Source organism: Muntiacus reevesi, chromosome 9 (genome assembly GCF_963930625.1).
Source record: "Muntiacus reevesi chromosome 9, mMunRee1.1, whole genome shotgun sequence".
NCBI classification, from domain to species: Eukaryota; Metazoa; Chordata; class Mammalia; order Artiodactyla; family Cervidae; genus Muntiacus; species Muntiacus reevesi.
In genome coordinates this window covers 84,682,696-84,703,661 of record NC_089257.1, presented here as the reverse complement: position 1 = coordinate 84,703,661, position 20,966 = coordinate 84,682,696, and the positions used below count along the sequence as shown (strand labels likewise).

The window sequence follows — 20,966 nt, the reverse complement described above, 5'->3', positions numbered from 1 at the left end:
TATATTGAGTTCGAAATACAGTGATTAAATAGCATTGAGTCAAATCCAACACTAAAGATTCATAACAGGGTGAATAATCCAATGATCCTACAAAAATGCAGTCAGTGTTTGCTGTGTATCAAATACTCTGCTAGACCTGGGGATATGGATGAACAGAGGAAGAGGTTTAAAAATATGACTACGATTTGTTAACCTTCCTCCATTTACTGAGCCCCTTTAACATGTGAGGCAATTTTTTCTGTATGTTACTCTGAGTGCGTGCGTGTGTGTATCTCCTGGCTGCAGGTGCACCCATTTCTTAAACGATCCTGCCAGTAGAAGCAGCAATGAAATAAATATTAATAAGTCAATACATCACAAGTTGTACAACAAAAAAGAATTTAAACTATCTTATCATTTCGTAAGATTTTAATTCCTAACTATTCTTTCCCTCGAGTAAATTTAAACTCAGAATATAATACAAAAAAAAAAAAAAACACACACACACTAGAATTTGCCCCCAAAGAACCTCAAAAGGGAGAAAGGGGAAAAAAAGTTTAAATAAATAAGATAAATTTCGTGGTTTTAGTTATAACGTAAATGTAGTATTAAAAAAAAAAAAAAAACTAGAAAGACTGTAATTGTAATTGTTCTCTGCCGGTGAGCGGACTGGGAGCTTCCTTCGGCCAGGCAGGATTCAAGTTTGGAAACCAAGTGAAGCGAGAGGCCCGCGCAGCTCGTCCGGAAAGGACAGCCTCGGGCCCTGGAGGAGGACCCAAGCCAGGAGGCTCCCAGGGACCTGGCATCCGTCCGGCTGAGCCCGGGACGGAAAGGCAGGCCGGGGCGGGGTGCAGGCAGGCATACCACGTTGGAGAAGGCGATGCCGGCGTCGGATCGCTGCACTCTGAGGAGCATCTGGTTCCCGTCGTCCAAAAAGTTGTTGATTTCGGGGCCGTTGCCCAGCAGCGCGTGGTCCCAGGATTCCGACACCAGCCCGAAGTAGTTCCGAGTAGTGGCGACAATGAAGAGCTTCCGCACGTCCCCGGGCCCACCGGCCATGACTCCGGAGAGAAGGACCGGGGAGGGCGGGCGGCAAGAGCGAAAGACGGAGAAAGCGGGCGAGAGGAACGCGAAATGAGGCGCAGACGGCCCCAGCCGCGAGCTCGCCCGTGGCCTGCAGGGCTTCGCGGTTGCCAGGGGCAGTCGCTATGGCGACGGCGCACACGCCCGCGCGAGGCGGCGTTACCGCCTCGGGCACGCGCACGTCCAGCTCTCGGGCCAATCTACCATCTCGGCGCTTCTTAGCTGCTCGCCGCCATCATCGATTGCAGGGGATTCTGGCAAGTGTGGGTCAGGTGGCGAAGTCCTCCTTTAGCGCTTTCTACAGACTTCTTATGACGCATTATTAGGAGACATGCAGCTAGTCTTCAAGTGAAACAGGATGGCGTGGATTTAGGAAGGCTAAAGGAGTTCTAGTGCGCCCTTTTCTCCTGCACTTATTAGCGAACCATTCTGTCAGCGTCAAGTTCCACATCTGTAAACTGGGGGAATACTATCTAGGTTGTAGTGAGGATTTTAAGAGATTATTATTTAAGCATCGCTTTTTAAAGAGAATCATTTTTTTTAAAGGTCAGGTATAGAATAGGAGTTCATTACAACGTTAATTTACTTCTGCTCATTTCTATGCTAATTTCCCACCATTAATTTTGACATCCTATTATTAATTTCAGAAAAATTTAACCAGTTTTTTCATCACAATCATCATCGGAACACAGAGCCATATTTGTAAAATAACCAAAACAGTCTATGATACTTGTTAATTTGTTTTATAACAAGTGCAAGGAAATATTGAAGAAATACAGAAGTGAAATTGGACTTCATTTTCTACTCCGTGGCATCACTACAAACTACTAAACTGCCATTTATCTCAATATTCATCAAAGACTCTGAATTCATTATCTATCTTTTAAAGATGTTTACCACATGCTCCTATATGCCAAGTAATGATCTAGGCCCTGGAGGCCACAGTCTCTGCCCTAAGGGGTTTTGGTGTCCTCAGTCATCTCAGCCCTGATTTGAGCCATTACCCAGGGAAAAGGATACTAATTTTTTTATTTGTACCCAATAATCACAACTGAATTCTTTTAAAATTAGAAAGAAGGTCATTTTATCTACTGAGCATCTTGATTGAGTTCTGGGAATGGAAACTAAAGAAAGCTGAAGTTCTTTAAATTATAAAAGGAAATGAGCTCAATTCTTACAAACAGTTTGAAAAATGGGAGAAGAGTCAGTGAGGTAGAATGCTGGCGACTCCAAATAGAAACCCACGGTGACTGGGTAGCCAAAAAGGCCTTTGAAACAAAAATGGCTAATATGGATACAGAAATTGTTGCTCTGCGATGGGCATAATGACCCTTCCCAGGATCTTAAGGAAAGCTTCCATAATTCACAAATGCTTAGTCTGGATGAGTTATTTTGGTGGAAATGTGTAAAATGTCTGTATTAAGTATCCTTGGCAACATGAATAAAAATGAGTGAAAAGGCAATACCTGTAGGGACATGAGTTTACAAAGCTATTGAGATCATGAGAATCTCATCCTTCCAGAAATATTTAAAGTCTTGATGGGCTTTGGACTTCCGCAGGATATGAAATTTGAGTATTTCAATCCATTTTAACCCAGATTTCAAAAAAAACAAAAAACATATTAACCTAGACATCCAACTGACATGTAAACCCAATGAGGGTAGGGATGTTGTGTATCTTGTTCACAGCTGTTTACCCAGACTTAGGCCTAGAGTGGAAAATAAGACAATGTCCCTGGACTTATGAAACTTGAAAAAAGAATCTCACAGATAGTGAGTTACAGAATGAAGATTTATGCCGAATCATATTAACTCAGTCTCCAGACTGAGTGGTAGACAGCAGGTTAGCCGCTAACATCATGTCTCCACTTTCACAGCTAAGAAGCGTTTACATTCCAGGTGTGGCCGTTACCTAATTCTCACAAATGAAATGTAGGCAGAAGTAACCTGTGCCACTTCCAAGGCAAAGTTTCAAAGAAGTAACTATACCTTTACCCTTTGCCAGCTGGATGGAGCTAACATAGCAATGAGAAATGGCTGAACCATGAAAAAGAATCGGAGTTCCTGAGTCAGTGTGGAGTACAGCCAGCAATTGTTAAGCAAGGAATAATCTTTATTGTGTTTGAACTGTTTTGTATTGTGTAGTGTGGGCCTATTTTTCAATAGGCAATTTAGGCCACACTAACTGAAGAGTGGGGCTTCCCAGGTGCAGCTAATGGTAAAGAATCTGGCTGCCAATGCAGAAGGAATAAGAGATAATCCCTGGGTTGGGAAGATCCCCTGGAGGAGGGCAGGGCAACTCACTCCAGTATTTTCGCCTGGAGAATCCCATGGGCTGAGGGCTACAGTCCAGGGTTGCAAAGAGTCGGACAGGACTTAGAACACACACGCAACTAAAGAGTAATTGATATCAGCCATAGGGTGCTGTTTAAAAAATAGTTAGTGTGGAGCATTGATTTAGAAGTTAGCCAGCAGGTGACATTCAAACAGACAATGTGAGCCAGAGGTCAGGAGCCAAAATCTTTCTGAACCAAGGGTTCCAATTTTTTTAAATATTTGCATTTCTCAAACCTGTTGGTCTCAGGACTTCTTTATACATTAAAAATTTATTGAGGCCTTTAGAAAAAATTTGTTTCTGTGCATTATTTCTATAAAAATTTACTATAGTAGTCATTTAAAGTGAGACTGATTCTAAAATATGTATTTATTCATCCAATTAAAAATAGAAGCGGGACTTTCCTGGTGGTCCAGTGGTTAAGAATTCACCTTGCAATGCAGGGGACACAGATTCAGTCCCTGGTCAGGGAACGAATTCCCATGTGCTCTCAGGCACCCAGCTCAGACAGGGCAGCTACTGAGGCTAAGTGCTCTGGAGCCTGAAAGCCAAGCCAGAGAGAAGCCCTCAGATCTCAACAAAAGAGTTTGCATGCTGCAACTAGGATCTGATGCACCTAAATAAATATTTTTAAATATAAAAGTAATAAGTTAACATGACTTGTTAACATAACTAACATATGTTAATGAAAATAATTATAATTCCCAATATAAAAATAGGTTTGATCAGAAGAGTGGTATTGTTTTACATTTTCGCAAATTTCTTTAGTATATACCTTAGTAGGAAGCAGTTATTTAATAGATTTTCTATCTACTACTGCATCCATCCCTTGCAATATATTGTTTTGGTTGAAGTATGTGGAGAAAACTACAGATATGTAATTAGAAAACAGAAATATGTGTGGCTGGAAAACAGAAATAACTTTACAGTCTTTTCAGATAGCTGTGAATAATCTTCTGTGTTACTAAACCAAAATTCCACAAATGGTAGTTTCTTTCTTTGTATGTGTGTGCACACGCTTATTTTGGCTATGCTGGATGGCCTGTGGGACCTTAATTACCACACCAGGGGTAACACCTATGCCCCCAGCAGTGGAAGCACAGAGTCTTAATGACTGGACCACCAGATAATTCCCCACAAACAGCAGTTTCTTGAAGGACAGTTGTAATTTGGAATCTGAAACCATATCAATCAACATTTCATACTCAGTTACATTAAAACCCGTTGGTTATCTTGTACTCTGAATGGATATTTTGCCTGTACATAATTTTGTAACTTCATGTATTGGTCATTTGGGAAACATTCGAGCTATGTAGATCTTCCAAATGTTGATACATTTCATTATACAATATGATAAAATCACATTCATTAATAAACCATTGATACCATAAGAAAAAGTCTGTCTACGGAGAAGTTGTCAAACTTGCAGTAGTAGAGAATTTAAGTTTTCCAAAATTCTAATTTTTTAATGAAAGCCTGAATTTTATCATTGCCAACAAATATTGTTCATTTTTTCCCTGAAATGATAGACTTATTTCATTCATTTTTGAGGAAAAATATGTCTACCAAATACCCAAGTCTTGATAATAATAGTTTGTCATCTATTCAAGTAAAAATTGTCTTCAGTAATGAAAACTGCTAGTTTTGATCAAAACTCAGTTACACAAGTTCCTGTTTGCTTGTTTGTTTATTTCCCTTTTCCTTAAGGCAAATACTGTAGTTCAGTACTCAGCATAAGTGCTTTTGGTGTTTCATCCATCAGAACATTAAACTGACTTGAACTCAAGATTTGAGATCTGATTAAATTATTTACTCTATCATTGAAGACATTCTTAAATGAAACTGGTATTTTTTTCCTTTGAGTACAAGGAGAAGAAGAACATTTTAGTGTCCCAGCCTTGATTTGTGCAAAGGTGCCAGCAGTTTAGCCACACTGGGTTAGTTTTCCAGGGCTGCATCACAAATTGCTGCAAATTCAGTGGCCTAAAAAAATCCTCCTTTATTAGTGTTCAGTTCTGTCCATTAGTAGTCTGGGAACTGCACCTCAGCCTCTATTAATAGTATCACAAAACTGAGTTCAAAACGTTGGCCAGGATGAGTTCTAATCTGGACCTTAGGGTCCTTTTCCAAGCTCATTTTGTTGTTGTTCAGTTGCTAAACTGTGTCCAACTCTTTACAACCCCATGGATTGCAGTATGCCAGGCTCCTCTGTCCTCCACCATCTCCTGGAGTTTGCTCAAACTCACGTCTGATGAGTCAGTGATGCTATCTAACCATCTCATCCTCTGCTGCCCCCTTCTTTTGCCTTCAACCTTTCCCAGCATCAGGGGCTTTTCAAATGAGTCAGTTAGTCGCATCAGGTGGCCAAAGTATTGGAGTTTAAGCTTCAGCATCAGTACTTCCAATGAATATTCAGGGTTTATTCCCTTTAGGATGGACTGGTTTGATTTCCTTGTAGTTCAAGGGACTGTCAGGAGTCTTCTCCACCACCACAGCTTGAAAGCACCTGTTCTTCAGCACTCAGCCTTCTTATATTCATATCCATACAAGCTCATAGAACTGAGACAATTAAATTCCTTATAACTGCAAGACCAAGGTCCCCAATTTTTGCCAACCATAAGCTGAAGGTACCTCCAGCAACTGGAGGCTACCACATTCTTTACCTTCATCTTCAAAGCCAAGGATGGAGAACTTTCTCACACAACAAATCTTTCTTGTGCTTCAATTCTTTAAGGGCCCCATTCCTTTCAAGCATTTTCCTAGCCCAGATGATAATCTCCTTTATTAACTCACAGTCAACTGAAGCATGGAAGTGATAGCCCACCATATTCACAGGTTTTGCCTATGTTCAAGGTTAGAAGGTAATACAAGTTTTGCCCACCAGGGAGTGGAAACCTTGGGGCTGGTTTAGAATTCTGCCCACCATTACTTTTACACCATCAAATGTCAAGCACAATGAAAGAGGCACAAAATGTCTTTTATTGTGGAAATAGTTTGATATTAGAGACCCCTGAAAATATTTCAAGTTTCCAAAGGGGATCATTTGTTCTAGATGGTCTCTACATTATCTATATCTATTTCAGAAAATGAATGTAAGAAAAAGCTTTTTATGTTTTATCCATTACGGTTGACAAATATTGGCAAATTATATTAAAAACAAAATGCCATAGGATTGTTATAGTATCATTTTTATATTAAAGTATAATAATCATCTAGTTACTATCTTTGGACAATGTTGGGAGAGCTGTAGACAAAAGGATGTAATTTCAGAACCTTTTCTTCAGACTTACAGAAGCTGAAACTTACTCCGAGGCATAATTATTTACAGATTTCAGTCACTAGCACAATGAAATGTACATTCTCATATGACATTTAATGTTCAACTCAAATACTTAAATATATTTACTTCTATACATTTTTATGTGTCCCCATGGAATAATAGGAATTCTATTTCTTCAAATTCTGTTCCTAAGTCAGAAAAGAGTCACTAACCATTATCCCAGAGTCTAGTAAGCAGTCGATGCTTCCTGTAGTCGTTTGTGTTGAAAATATAGGGGCTAAGAGGAAGGAGCCCTGTGAGTAAAGGAGTTAGTATTTATTGGGTCATACATATAACTGAAGTTTACTCTTTCATCTTCACTTCTGTCTACCTCCACTCCCCCAACGAATCCTGGGCATGGTGGGGGAATAAGAGGAAATGTGATAATGTGGAGTTGATTTTTCCCAGTCTTCACTAACAAAAACAATCAAAAGCTGGCATTTGGAGAACAAAGTCAAAGTTTGGAACTCCTTGCAGATAATACTTTTGCATTTCACTATGAGAAAATGCAGACACTGTGATTAAATAGATAGTTTGAGGCTTCTATCAGATGTTAAATACTATTTATTTGAATGCTAGTGCTTCATTACATATTAAAAATTAAATGTGAAAGTTAATTGTAAACTTTGTGGTAACTTTTTGCTCTATCTCTCGAACTTTGTTGTAAATTACCTTCTATAAGTGTTCTCTTGAATAGTCACAATTGTTTTAATTGACAATATATCTTATTGGTATTGAGGAGAAAGAAAACTTGTGACTTTAAAAATTTATCTGAGAACAGTTCTAATGACTATCATACATTCTAACATCTTTCAAATTAAGAAAAAAAAATATTGCTTGAACTAAGCAAAATAAACTCTGCCTTCTTTTTCCTCTGCCATAGTAACCAATAATGTTCTAGATATTTGATGACATTTATGACTTTTGATGGATATGTCAAATCTGGATAGATTTATTCTAATGACAAAGAACCGGGTCCCCAGCTGACCCTTGACCAACTCATGAGAGCAAGCGAACACATTTTGTTGTTTTAACCAACTGAGTTATTGACTTCTTTGTCGCTCTGTGCTAAGCTAACTCATCCAGACTGCAGATAGGGCATGCACTCACCCACCCCATATTCACACACCCAGACCAGTTTAATTTACAAAGCATACTTTGCCCTGTAGGCATGTGAGCTTGTAAAGCTGCTTTATAGAATACTGTCTTAATGAAGCCTGTTGCATATATACCAAATTATGTGATAATCACTTGTCTAATAAATATGGGGCTTTTAATTTTGCCTTTCAGTGTAATGAGGTATGCTAGTGAAAAATACTGTTTTACTCTTCTTAGTATAAAAAACTTTTAAAATGCAGTCACAGGTAATCTGTTCCTCTATAATTGTTGTAGGAAAGAAGACCACTTCCAGAGGACGAGACTAAGTTCTTGTCTAACACTTAGAAATGAATTGTGAAGACACATGTACTGACAAAGCAAAAGACTGTTGGGAAGGGGCACCTTGGCAGAGAGCAAATGAGGTAAGGGAGCCCAGGAGAGATGCTCCGCGTGTGGCCTGCAGTCTCAGGTTTCACGGTAATGGGGTTAGCTTTCCAGGCTGTCTTTGGCCAATCACCTTGCTTGTTGCCAAAGTTGGTCTGGCTCAGGATCTTTCCTAGTGACATGCACATCTCTTAACCAGGATGGATTCCAGTGTGAGGGCTTCTGGGAGCCTGATGGGCCTGGCATCTCCTACCTCCTCCTTTGTATACTTCCTGAATTCTTTCAAGCTATTTTCATAAGACATACCTGATTTAGCAACTGAACAACAACTCTAGATTGATATCTCCCCCTTCCTTTCAGCCCCTCACAAATTCTCCTGGTTAGTGTTCGATGTTGGTACCACATTCTTTATCTGAACCTCCTGTTGTGAGAAAGCTCAGGCAAGAAGTTATCATCATATCTGGCCAAGGTGGACAGTTTCGGTCAACAGTTCCTTAACATGATACTGATTTTTGTTTTAGATGTTTTGATGCTTACTGTGTGCATGATCTAGCTTAAAAGAAAACAGTCTTACTCAGATTTGCAGCTGAATGCCCTTTAATGTTATTTTTAAATTATGCATAACCACTGATGAAAAGCACTAAAGGGAAAGAGAAGTTTTATACGATGGTAACTATTAATTAAAAATGTTCACATAAACTATTGAGTCTTTTATTTTCCATTGCTATTTCCATTTTTATTTACATAAAATGATTGTTAAATAACATGCAATTAAGTCAGAACTTTCTGCTTCAGAGCCTAGCATCTTTTTTTAAAATAAGTTCTATGATAGAATAACCCTCTAACATCACAGCTTTTTGCTTTAAGAATAGAACATCAAAACATCAGCAGCATCAATTTACTCAGCAAGGTGGCTTAGGATAAATTTAAAGAAAAGAAAGTGAAAATGTTAGTCGCTCAGTTGTGTCCAACTCTGCGACCCATAGACTGTAGCCCTCCAGTCTGTCCATAGGATTTCCCAGGCAAGAATCCTGGAGTCGGTTGCCATTTCCTTCTCCAGGGGATCTTCCTGACACAGGGATTGAACCCAGGTCTCCCACATTACAGGTAGATTCTTTACTGTCTGAGCCATAAGGTAGATAAGGTAGGGGGTCCCTGGAGAAAGAGAACCAGGCAGGCCTGGCTTTCCTGACAGAAGAACTCATTTTGCTCGAAGTCATTTTGTCATCTAAGCCTGGCCACAATGCTTGCCTGTGAACATGTCACATAATTAATGATCTTAAGGGAAGGAATGCAGAAAGTAAGACACAATAGTCAAGACACAATAGTGCAGGCTTGAGCAGGGTCCTGGTTCCTCAAGGGATACAAATAATATAGCTTTGAGTTCTGCAGAAGCTAAGGCCAGTAATGAGGTGGAGGATGGAGTGATGATGACCTTCCAGACTTCAGGCAATTAAAGCTTGTCTGTCAACCTCTGCTCCAATTCAAAGCTGAGTTTTCCTCCACTAAAGCCCCCTCATGAATATGCATGTACCCTTCACTTAAAACTTCCTTGAATTTTGCTGTTAGGGAAAAGATCCCCAGTGTTCTCCTTACTTGCTGCAAGTAATATATCTTTTTTTTTTCTCTTGATCTTTGGCTTGGTTTTATCTAATGGCTGACACTCACCAAAAGGTGAACCCAGTTTTTGGGTAATAGTAGCAATTTCCATTTTTTCAAGCATTACTTTGACACCTTTAATCACTAAAGATATCTAAAAATGTAAAATTTGAAATTTTACACCACTGTGAAATATATTCACTGAGATGAGAAGGAAGGTGGCAGGGCACAATCTTTAAAGAATGGCATAGCCTTTGAGGATATCATAAAAACTGGTTAGAACCAACTAGGTCCAAGATGGTGGAAGATTTGACCTCCAGCTGACCTCAAGCTTCATTATATACTCATTGTAATACAAGTGACACATGTAATACTAATGACACAGTACACTAAATGATACACCCAGCCACGACATATTTCCAAGGCCAGACATAAAAGGCCAGAAAATGGGAAGTGGCCCCAATCCTGGAAATCCCCACCCTTTCTCCAAAATAGTTGGAATAATCTTCCCACTTATTAGCCTATGAAATTAACCAACCCATCAAAACTAACCACCCCATATTTCAGGGCCACTCTCAAGCCTTTTGAGATGGGCTGTATTCTGTCTATGAAACATGTATCTCTCTAAATACATCTACTTCTTACCTATCATTTTGCCTCTCACTGAATTCTTTCTGTGTTGAGCCTCATTAAGCTTCATTAATCTAAGATTCATTAAGCCCTGAGACCAGGTGTGCAATTTCAATTAAAAGACAGTGGGTTCAAGTCTCAACTTGAGACATGTCGTTTCCACATTAATGAAGTTGTTCTTATTACATATCTAGGTTTCTTGTCAGGAATTTAGATTTGCATGACATGCACAGCTCTTTCCAACAGGGTGAGATGTGGCTCTTCCCAGTCCCAAAACCTATAAACCAAAAAGGTAAGACAAAGGGCTTCCTGTTGGGGAAACTCTAGGAGCTTGATGATATTTTAAAGCTCAAAGTCTTTCTTAGTCCAGGCACACAGTTTCTTTAACAACACATTTCCTCTAAATGTAGTAGACTTTCAAACATATTTACTTTTATTTCCATATTCTCAATTCCACTTCCAAGTTTTTTCTTATACATGTATAATTCTCAAAAATGATTTCTTTCTTTGTTTCCTCATACACATCATCCCTTCTCTCAACTTAATTAGAGATGGTTATCTTGAGACTGTAAAGGCTGTGTCAAAGACTGTAAAGTCAGTAAAGTCATAAATGAAAAACAGATAATGTTTAATTTTTTCACCTTGAAAATATGCTCTTGAAACTTCATGATGGTAAAAAAATAAAATAAAACACAACTGAAAGTCAACACTTTTCATTTTTATGAGCCATATATTGTCCTTAGAGATAAGAAGGCCCTTTCGCATCAAAAGTCCAGGTCTGTAACAAGCAAAATATAAAGTTTATGCTGTAATGATTGGCTTGAGAGGGATTCAAGAGATGAATAGGACTCAATCTTGGAGAAGGTCTCTGAGAGGCTAGAGATGAGGGAGTGGATCTGTGAGGAAACCCAGAGATTAACCAATTTAGCGTTAAGAGACACCAACACTGTCAGCGCCAGTGAGCAGAGCAGTGTGGGGGCCCAGGAAACGTCTGAGACTATTGCAGATTGTGTATGCCTTTCTAGGAATTGCCGCTTCCACTGACTTTGCTACACAGTCATGTCAACTCATATGCTCTGTGCTGAGTTGTGAAGGCTGTCAGTAACTGCCCATTTGTTGCCTACGGATTTTCCAAAGAAGTGATACCTAATCAAAGCTGAAAAATTTGCTAAGTCCTGTTCAAGCTGCCCTGTGTAGACAACCTTATTTTTGATGGCCGAGAACATGGTTAATATCCTGGTAACTACACACAGGTTGATATTCAAAATGGTGATACAGATAGGGAAGGGAAAGTGCCACTACCAGAATTTGGGTGGAGGAGGAAAATGGATCAACTCACTACTTTCACAAGCTTTCTTCTTTGAAATCCCTTCCTTGAAGTCTGTGGACTACCTTTATTTATTTATTAAAAATATGCTTTCTAGACTAGTAAAACTTGATTTATTGTTGGGTGTGCCCTAAGGACCTCAGCTGATACATAATTATGTACCACTTAGTAGTTCTGATACAACCTACATATTTTTTTTTAATTTTTTCATTTGTTTTTATTATAGATTGCTTCTCTACAGGGATGAAACCTGCGCCCCTTGCAATGAAAGCATGGAAATTTAGCCACTGGACCACCAGGAATGTCTCTTACTTTTTCAACAATACAGTGCTGTGATGTCTAGATAAAGCATATAGTATTGTTTTATTACACAGATGGTAAAACTGAATAACAACTCAACTAAATGTATTATCCAAGGTTGCAATGCTTAAAAAGGCAAATACATCAGTTTAATGGTGGTTCTCATTTTAAGAAAACATTTCCAAACCATCTCCAATATATGTCAGCTTTCCAAAATATCAAGTTTGGGAAGTATGTAGTGTAACAAAAACACAACATCCATCTATGCTTAAGACTGAAAATGCATATAAGAACATACCTAAACACAAGCTGCCTGCACTCACTTGTGTTTTTCTCTGCCAAACCGTAGCTTCACTATGCTTTCCTTTCCCTCTGTCGTTGTAAGAAGGAATTTTCCAGATAGAGGCTACTTTCGCAGTCTGAGCCCTGGAGTGGATGAGAGCCTCTGTCAGGCTGTAATTGATCTGCTCAGGCACACTGATTTTAATAGCATTCTTGATGGTTCAGTGGGTAAATTACCTGCCTGCGAGGCAGGAGACATAGGAAACTCAGGTTTGATCCCTGGATTGTCAGCATTCCCCTGGAGAAGGAAATGGCAACCCACTCCAGTATTCTTGCCTGGAGAATTCCAGGGACAGAGCAGCCTAGCAGGCTACCATCCATGGGGTCACAATGAGTCAGACATGATCGAGTGAGCCCAGCAGAGCACACAGCACACTTCTTTAGGATATAAGGGGATACGGCATATGCTACATAGTTATGCACTGCGGGGCCTCTTGAAAAGACTGAAGTTCTCGTGGGCTTTACTAAAGCTCCAAAATAGGAAGTCCTATTTTATCATCCAATTTCTACCATTTTCTTTTTCATTTTTTTTCTTATTGGAATGTAGTTGATTTGCAATGTCATGATAGTTTCAGGTGTATAGCAAAGGAAAACATTTATGCATAAAAACATATCCACTCGTTTTTAGATTCTTTTCCCATATAGTTCATTACAAAGTACTGAGTAGAACTCCCTGTGCTACACAGTAGGTCATTATTATTTATTTATTTTATACATGGTAGTGTGTATATGAGAACCCCAAACTCCCAATTTATCTCTCTCCCTCTTACCCCCTGGTAACCATAAGCTTGTTTTCTACATCTATAATTCTATTTCTGTTTTGTAGATAAGTTCATTTGTATCCCTTTTTTAGATTCCATACATAAGTAATATCCTATAATATTTGTCATTCTCTGACTTACTTCACTCAGTATGACAATCTCTCAGTATGACTCAGTGAGTTCATCCATGTTGCTGCAAAGTCATTATTTCTTTCTTTTTTATGGCTGAGTAATGTTCCATATGTACCACATCTTCTTTATCCATTCCTCTCTTGATGGACATTTAGGTTGCTTCCATGTTCTGGCTATTGTAAATAGTGTTGCATTAACATTGGTGTGCATCTATTTTTTTGAACTATGAGAAGGTCAGTTTTCATTCCAATCCCAAAGAAAGGCAATGTAAAAGAATGCTCAAACTACCACACACGATTGCACTCATCTCACACACTGGTAAAGTAATGCTCAAAATTCTCCAGTCCGGGCTTCAGCAATATGTGAAACGTGAACTTCCAGATGTTCAAGCTGGCTTTAGAAAAGGCAGAGGAACAAGAGATCAAATTGTCAACATTCATGGATCATCAAAAAAGCAAGAGAGTTCCAGAAAAACTCTATTTCTGCTTTATTGACTATGCCAAAGCCTTTGACTGTGTGGGTCTCAATAAACTGTGGGAAATTCTGAAAGAGATGGAAATACCAGACCACCTGACCTGCCTCTTGAGAAACCTATATGCAGGTCAGGAAGCAACAGTTAGAACTGGACATGGAACAGCAGACTGGTTCCAAATAGGAAAAGGAGTACGTCAAAGCTGTATATTGTCACCTTGCTTATTTAACTTATATGCAGAATACATCATGAGAAACGCTGGGCTGGAAGAAGCACAAGCTGGAATTAAGATTGCTGGGAGAAATATCAATAAGCTCAGATGTGCAAATAACAGCACCCTTATGGAAGAAAGTGAAGAGGAACTAAAAAGCCTCTTGATGAAAGTGAAAGAGGAGAGTGAAAAAGTTGGCTTAAAGCTCAACATTCAGAAAATGAAGATCATGGCATCTGGTCCCATCACTTCATGGCAAATAGATGGGAAAATAGCGGAAACAGTGTCAGACTTTATTTTTCTGGGCTCCAAAATCACTGCAGATGTTGATTGCAGTCATGAAATTAAAAGACGCTTACTCCTTGGAAGGAAAGTTATGACCAAACCTAGATGGCATATTAAAAAGCAGAGACATTAGTTTGCCAACAAAATTCCATCTAGTCAATGCTATGGTTTTTCCAGTGGTCATGTATGGATGTGAGTTGGACTGTGAAGAAAGCTGAGTGCCAAAGAATCGATGCTTTTGAACTGTGGTGTTGGAGAAAACTCTTGAGAGTCCCTTGGACTGCAAGGAGATCCAACCAGTCCATCCTAAAGCAGATCAGTTCTGGGTGTTCATTGGAAGGATGGATGTTGAAGCTGAAACTCCAATACTTTGGCCACCTCATGTGAAGAGCTGACTCATTGGAAAAGACCCTGCTGCTGGGAGGGGTTGGGGGCAGGAGGAGAAGGGGATGACAGAGGATGAGATGGCTGGATGGCATCACCGACTCGATGGACATGAGTTTGGGTAAACTCTGGGAGTTGGTAATGGACAGGGAGGCCTGGTGTGCTGCGATTTATGGGGTTGCAAAGAGTTGGACACGACTGAGCAACTGAACTGAACTGAACTGAACTGATGATTTTCTTTGGATATATGACCATGAGTGGATTGCAGGGTCAGCTGGCAGCTCTATTTTTAGGTTTCTTAAGGAACATCCATACTATTTTCCATAATGACTGCATCAATTTATATTTCCACCAATAGTGTAAGTGGGTTTCCTTTTTTCCACACCCTCTCCAGCATTTATTGTTTGTAGATTTTTTTAATAATGGCCATTCTGACTGGTGTGAAGTGACACCTCTTTGTAGCTTTTATTTGCATTTTTCTAACAATTAGAGCATCCTTTCATGTTTGCTGGCCATCTGTATGTCTTTGGAGAAATATCAGTTTTTTAAATCTTCCACTCATAGTTTGATTGGGTTGTTTGTTTTTATGTTTAGCTGCATAAGCTGCTGTCAGATTTTGGAGATTAATTCCATGTTGCTTACTTCATTTGCAAATATTTTCTCCCATTCTGAGGTTTGTATTTTCATTTTGTTTTGGTTTTCTTTAATGTGCAAAAAGTGTTAAGTTTAATTAGGTCCATTTGCTTATTTTTAAAAATTTTTCATTACTTTAGGAGGTGGATCAAAAAAGATATCTTGCTGTGGTTTATGTCAAAGAGTATTCTGCCTATGATTTCCCCTAAGAGTTTTATAATATCCATTCTTACATTTAGGTCTTTAATCCATTTTGAGTTTATTTCTGTGTATGGCATGAGGGAGTACTCTAATTTCATTCATGTAAGTGTAGAAGTTCAGTTTTTCCAATAAGTACTACTTTTTGAAGAGACTATGTTTTCTCCATTGTATATTCTTGCCTTCTTCATCCTAGACTAGGTGACTGTGGGTGCTTGGGTTTGTCTCTGAACTTTCTATCCCATCCAGTTGATCTATATTTTTGTGTTTGTGCTAGTCCCACACTGTTCTTTTGTTTTTTTTTTTTTTTTTTTAGCTATGCAGCATGTGGGATCTTAGTTTCCCATGGGTGGCATGGGGTCAATTCATGCCACCTGCAGTGGAAGCATGGAGTCCTAACCACTGGACCACCAAGGAAGCCCCAGCACCATACTGTTTTTATGACTATACTTTTGTGGTATAGTCTGAAGTCAGGGAGATTGATTCTTCCAGCTCCATTTTTCTTAAGATTGCTTTAGCTATTTGTGACCTTTTGTGTTTCCATTCAAATTATGAAAATTTTCTGTTCGAGTTCTGTGAAAAATGCCATTGGTAATTTGACAGGGATTGCATTGAATCTGTAGATTACTTTGGATACTATAGTCATTTTCACAATATTGATTCTTTTAACTCAAGAACATGGTTTGTCTCTATCTGTTTGTGTCATCTTTGATGTCTTTCATCAGTACCTTTTAGTTTTCTGAGCATGGTCTTTTTGCCTCCTTATGTAGGTTTATTCCTGGGTATTTTATTCTTTTTGATGTGTTGATAAATGGGTTTGTTTCCTTGATTTTTCTTTCTGATCTTTCATTGTTAGTGTATAGGAATGCAAAAAAACCTCTGTGTATTAATTTTGTATCTTGCAATTTTACCAAATTCATTGATGAGCTCTATTAGATTTTAGTATCATCTTTAGGATTTTCTATGTGTGGCATGCATGGCATATGCAAACACCAACAGTTTTACTTCTTCTCCCATTTGGATTCCTTTTATTTCTTTTTCTTCTCTGATTGCTATGGCTAGGACTGCCAAAGCTATGCTGAATAATAGTGGTGAGAGTGGATATCCTTATCTAGTTTCTGATTTTAGAGGAAATGCCTTGTTTTTCACCATTAAGAATATTTGCTGTCAGTTTCTCATATATGGCCTTTATTATGTTGAGGTATGTTCCTTGTATGTTCACTCCTGGAGAGATTTTATCATCAATGCATGCTGAATTTTGTTGATTAGCTTTTTCAGCATCTGTTGAGATGATCATATGGTTTTTAATCTTTAATTTGTTAATATGGTGTATCACATAGGTTGATTTGAGTATATAGAAGAATCCTTGGATCCCTGTGGTAAATTTCACTTGATCATTGTGTATGATCCTTGTAATATATTGTTGGGTTGTTTTTGAGTATTTGGTTGAGATTTTTGCACCTATGTCTGTCAGTGATACTGGTCTGTAGTGTCGTCACTTTTGTGGTATCGTTGGTTTTGTTAGCAGGGTGATGGTGGCCTTGCAGATGAGTCTGTGAGGGTTCCCCCCTCTGCAGTTTTTGGGAGAGTCTGAGAAGGATAGGTGCTAGCTCTTCTTAAATGTGTGATAGACTTCTCCTGTGAAGTCATCTGGTCCTGACTTTTGTTTGTTGTAAAATTTTTCATTTTGTTTTGTTTTGGTGAAACATGTAAACTGTTTATTAGGAGGGGAAAGGTTATGAGTGAATAGACACACAGGCGGACTCGGAGAAAGACTGTTGGAAGATTTTTTTTCAGTTTCAATGTAAGTACTTGTGTCTGTTCATATTTTCTATTTCTTCCTGGTTCAGTCTTGGAAGGTTGTACCTTTCTAAGAATTTACCTATTTCTTCTAGGTTGTCCATTTTATTGGTGTATAGTTATTTGTAGTAGTCCTTTGTATTTCTGGGGTGTCTGTTATAGCTTCTCCTTTTTAATTTCTAGTTTTATTGATTTGAGTCCTCTCCCTTTCTTTCTTAATGATTTTGGCTAAAGGTTTATCAATTTTGATTTTAGAATCTCAGAGAACCAACTTTTAGTTTCACTGATCTTTGCTATTGTTTCTTCATCTCTATGGGACTTTCCTGTGGCTCAGATGGTAAAGCGTCTGCCTACAATGTGGGAGGCCTGGGTTCGATCCCTGGGTTGGGAAGATCCCCTGGAGAAGGAAATGGCAACCCACTCCAATATTCTTGCCTGGAAAATCCTATGGACAGAGGAACCTGGTAGGCTACAGTCCATAGGGTTGCAAAGAGTCAGACACGACTGAGCGACTTCACTTCACTTCACTTCATCTCTGTATCATTCATTTCTGCTCTGATCTCTATGACTTCTTTCCTTTTACTAACTTTGGGTTTTGTTTGTTTGTCTGTCTCTAGCTGCTTTAGGTTTAACGATAGGTTGTTTATTTGAGATTTTTTTTGGTTTCTTGAGGCAAGATTGTATTGCTATAAACTTCCCACTTAGAACTTTTCTTGTTACATCCCATAGGTTTTGGCTTGCCATGTTTTCATTGTCACTTGCCTCTCTATTGTTTTCTTAGAGGTTGTTTTTTGTGGTTGATGATGCTGTCATATTTCGTTTTTATGGGATCTTATTTCATTGAGGCAAGGATTGAACCCTTGCCAGAGACTGAGCAGTGTTAAGTGACAAGTCCTAACCACTGGACCACCAGGAAAGTCCCATAGTTTTCTTTCTCTGGTTTTATACATACAAAAATATTTCAGAAAATTTTTACTCATAAAGTTGTTTTGAAAGAATAAATGCTAATGTATATGGAAAGGAAAGTATTTGTATAGAACCAGGACCACAATAAAGTGATAGCTCACAAATCACTTAATTTCTGTATTGTTTATTTTTCTGGCAAGTTGAAATGCCTTATTTGAAATAAGTGTTAAGAAAAAAAATAGACTATGTACAAGATATATGAATTAACACATTTTGGGACACTATTTTTAGCTGCTTTGATATAGATGCAGTTATTTAAAAAGATTTTTTCCATGGCTTCATTCTATAACCCCAAAAGCTAAGGGATGAATTTATAACCAGGATGTCAAGTAGATCAAAGCTATGGCTCAGTCTCAGTCCTTTTGCCTGCTGCCCTATTTGGCATAAATATATGTCCTCTGTCTTTATATATGGATAGTATTCAGAGCTTTTTTTCCGTATAGCCTTCTATGTAGCAGTAGAATATGATGAAAGATAAAAGAAGCTTTGTCTTGCTTAAAGTCACTTAGTGTCTTCTTTGGCTCTCAAAGCAGAACACATGAGTTCCTATTTAAGATAAATGCCTCAACACACCCTTTCCTTCTCATTGACTTTTATTTGTAAAACAAGCATAGTATACAACAAAGAACCATATACTGTCATAGTTTGTATATCCATTCCAGGTGCCTTCTTAATGAAAAATAATGTATATCTGTATATTGGTGAATAACAAAAAAGATAAAAACTACATAACTAGGCAATTCTATACCACTCACAGACAGTGATGCTATCAGTATGCTCCATCTGTTAAGTGTAATTGGAGTAAGGGAATACTCCATTTGAGAATGGAAGTATAGTGGTGGTATTAGGTATTGATCAGGGAAAGCAATGAAGAAAATGGTCTAAGTGATTCCCAGGGAAATCACCTTCCCTTTAATATAACTGACAAGCATAGATTATTGACCCTATTTGTTCATAAGTTTCTCTTAAATGCAAATAGGCTACATATATTTCTTCCTCCAAACTGTAAGCTTCATAAATGCAGGACTCATGCCTGCCTTTTATATCCCTAAATCCAACAATTCTTGGGTTAAGTGATCACTTATTGTTTGAGTAACTGACTGAATGAGTTGATACTATTCATGGACCCAGACTTGTGTCTTTTCCTCAGAGAATTCTACAGATGCAGGTAGTCTCCTTTCAAGTCACTACATTCTGCTGATTCTCCAGAATCTCGAAGAATGAAAGGACTTTCTTCCTTACCTAGGGAAGTGGTTCTCTATCATCCAGTGACATGTAAACTCAGAAACAGTTGTCTTTCCCCACTGTCATGCAATAAACAACAGAAAAGGGACACAAACCACAACAAACATCCCTATTTATGCCTCTATGTGCCTGATGAGGCACACACTTTTAAATGTACAGTTCAATGAGTTTTAACAAGTATATACACCACCACCTCAATCAAGACATAGAATATGACAATTACCTAAAAAGTCCCCTTGGAATTCTGCTCATTGTTATGTGGCAGACTGGATGGGAGGGGAGTTTGGGGGAGAATGGATACATGTATATGTGTGGTTGAGTCCCTTTGCTGTCTGCCCGAAACTATCACAACATTGTTAATTGGCTATACTCTAGTTAAAATAAAAAGTTTAAAAAAAATTCCCCTGTGCCTCTTTGCAGTCAGGTTTTCCACCTCCATCACCACCCCAACCCAGTTCCCAAGCATCACTGATACCTGTCCTACACATAATTTTGATTGTTCTAGAATTTTATGAAATATCAGCTAATGTTCACTTTTCCAATTGTCCCATATATTGGGACAAATATGGGACAAAATAACAAAATATTGTTTATGTCATTTGAATAAAGACTCAAGTAAGAACCACATGTGAAAAATGATTAATCTGTTTTTATTTATTTATTTTCATTTATTTTTATTAGTTGGAGGCTAATTACTTTACAATATTGTAGTGGTTTTTGCCATACATTGACATGAATCAGCCATGGATTTACATGTGTTCCCCATCCCAATCCCCCCTCCCCCCACTGATCTGTTTTTAAAATATCTTTTACAATTTCCTTTTTTCTCCCTCACTCTAATACTTTGTTGTTGAATCTCAGTCATTTTCTTGTAAATCTTCTGATAGTCTAGATTTTGCTGATCACACTGAGTTTTAACATGTTTCTCTGTCCTCTACTGACAAGTAGTATTTCTTTATAGAAACTTGATTTTGTTCCTATTTGGATCCAAAAATAACATTCCTTTGGTTCTAGTGACAGAGAATTGCATAAGCAAAGAAGTGAGGTTTATTTGATCAAGTATCTGAAAACTCTAGGGTACAGCACAGACTCATATCATAAAATGTCTTCTTGATTTTTCTTTCTGCTTGATTCAGATCTCTTCTGAGTTTTGGCTTCATACTCTACCTCCTCTCAGGTTCAAGTCCATAGGAAATAAAGTTGCTTCCCGATGCTTCAGTTTCAGGTCTTTGGCACTGATTGGCCTGCCTAGAATCACATGTCCATTCCGAACCAATTAATGGCACCCTGCAGCGTATTAGTGGTTTCCTAAGACATTTTGGAGGGAATTACCATCAGCATTAAGGCAGGATGGAAGCTTCGTGAAAAAAGTTGGGATAGCTTTGACAACTAAAGGCGGTCAACGTGTCAGTAACCCCCAGCTTCTCCATGGGAGGCGGTCTCACAGAATAACCCGGCTAGGCAGAGAGGAGCCACGCCCCTC

At 38.6% G+C, this 20,966-nt stretch overlaps 1 protein-coding gene across 1 annotated transcript in view; it reads right to left on the bottom strand.

Moving 5' to 3' along the window:
* Positions 1-1,159, bottom strand: part of DYNC2H1 (dynein cytoplasmic 2 heavy chain 1) — a 396,980-nt gene extending 395,821 nt beyond the window's left edge. The window contains exon 1 of the mRNA XM_065944250.1: positions 844-1,159. Within this exon, the coding sequence (XP_065800322.1) occupies positions 844-1,038 (195 nt within the window). The 5' untranslated portion in view covers positions 1,039-1,159. The remainder of the gene's footprint in view (positions 1-843) is intronic.
* Positions 1,160-20,966: the final 19,807 nt, after the last annotated feature.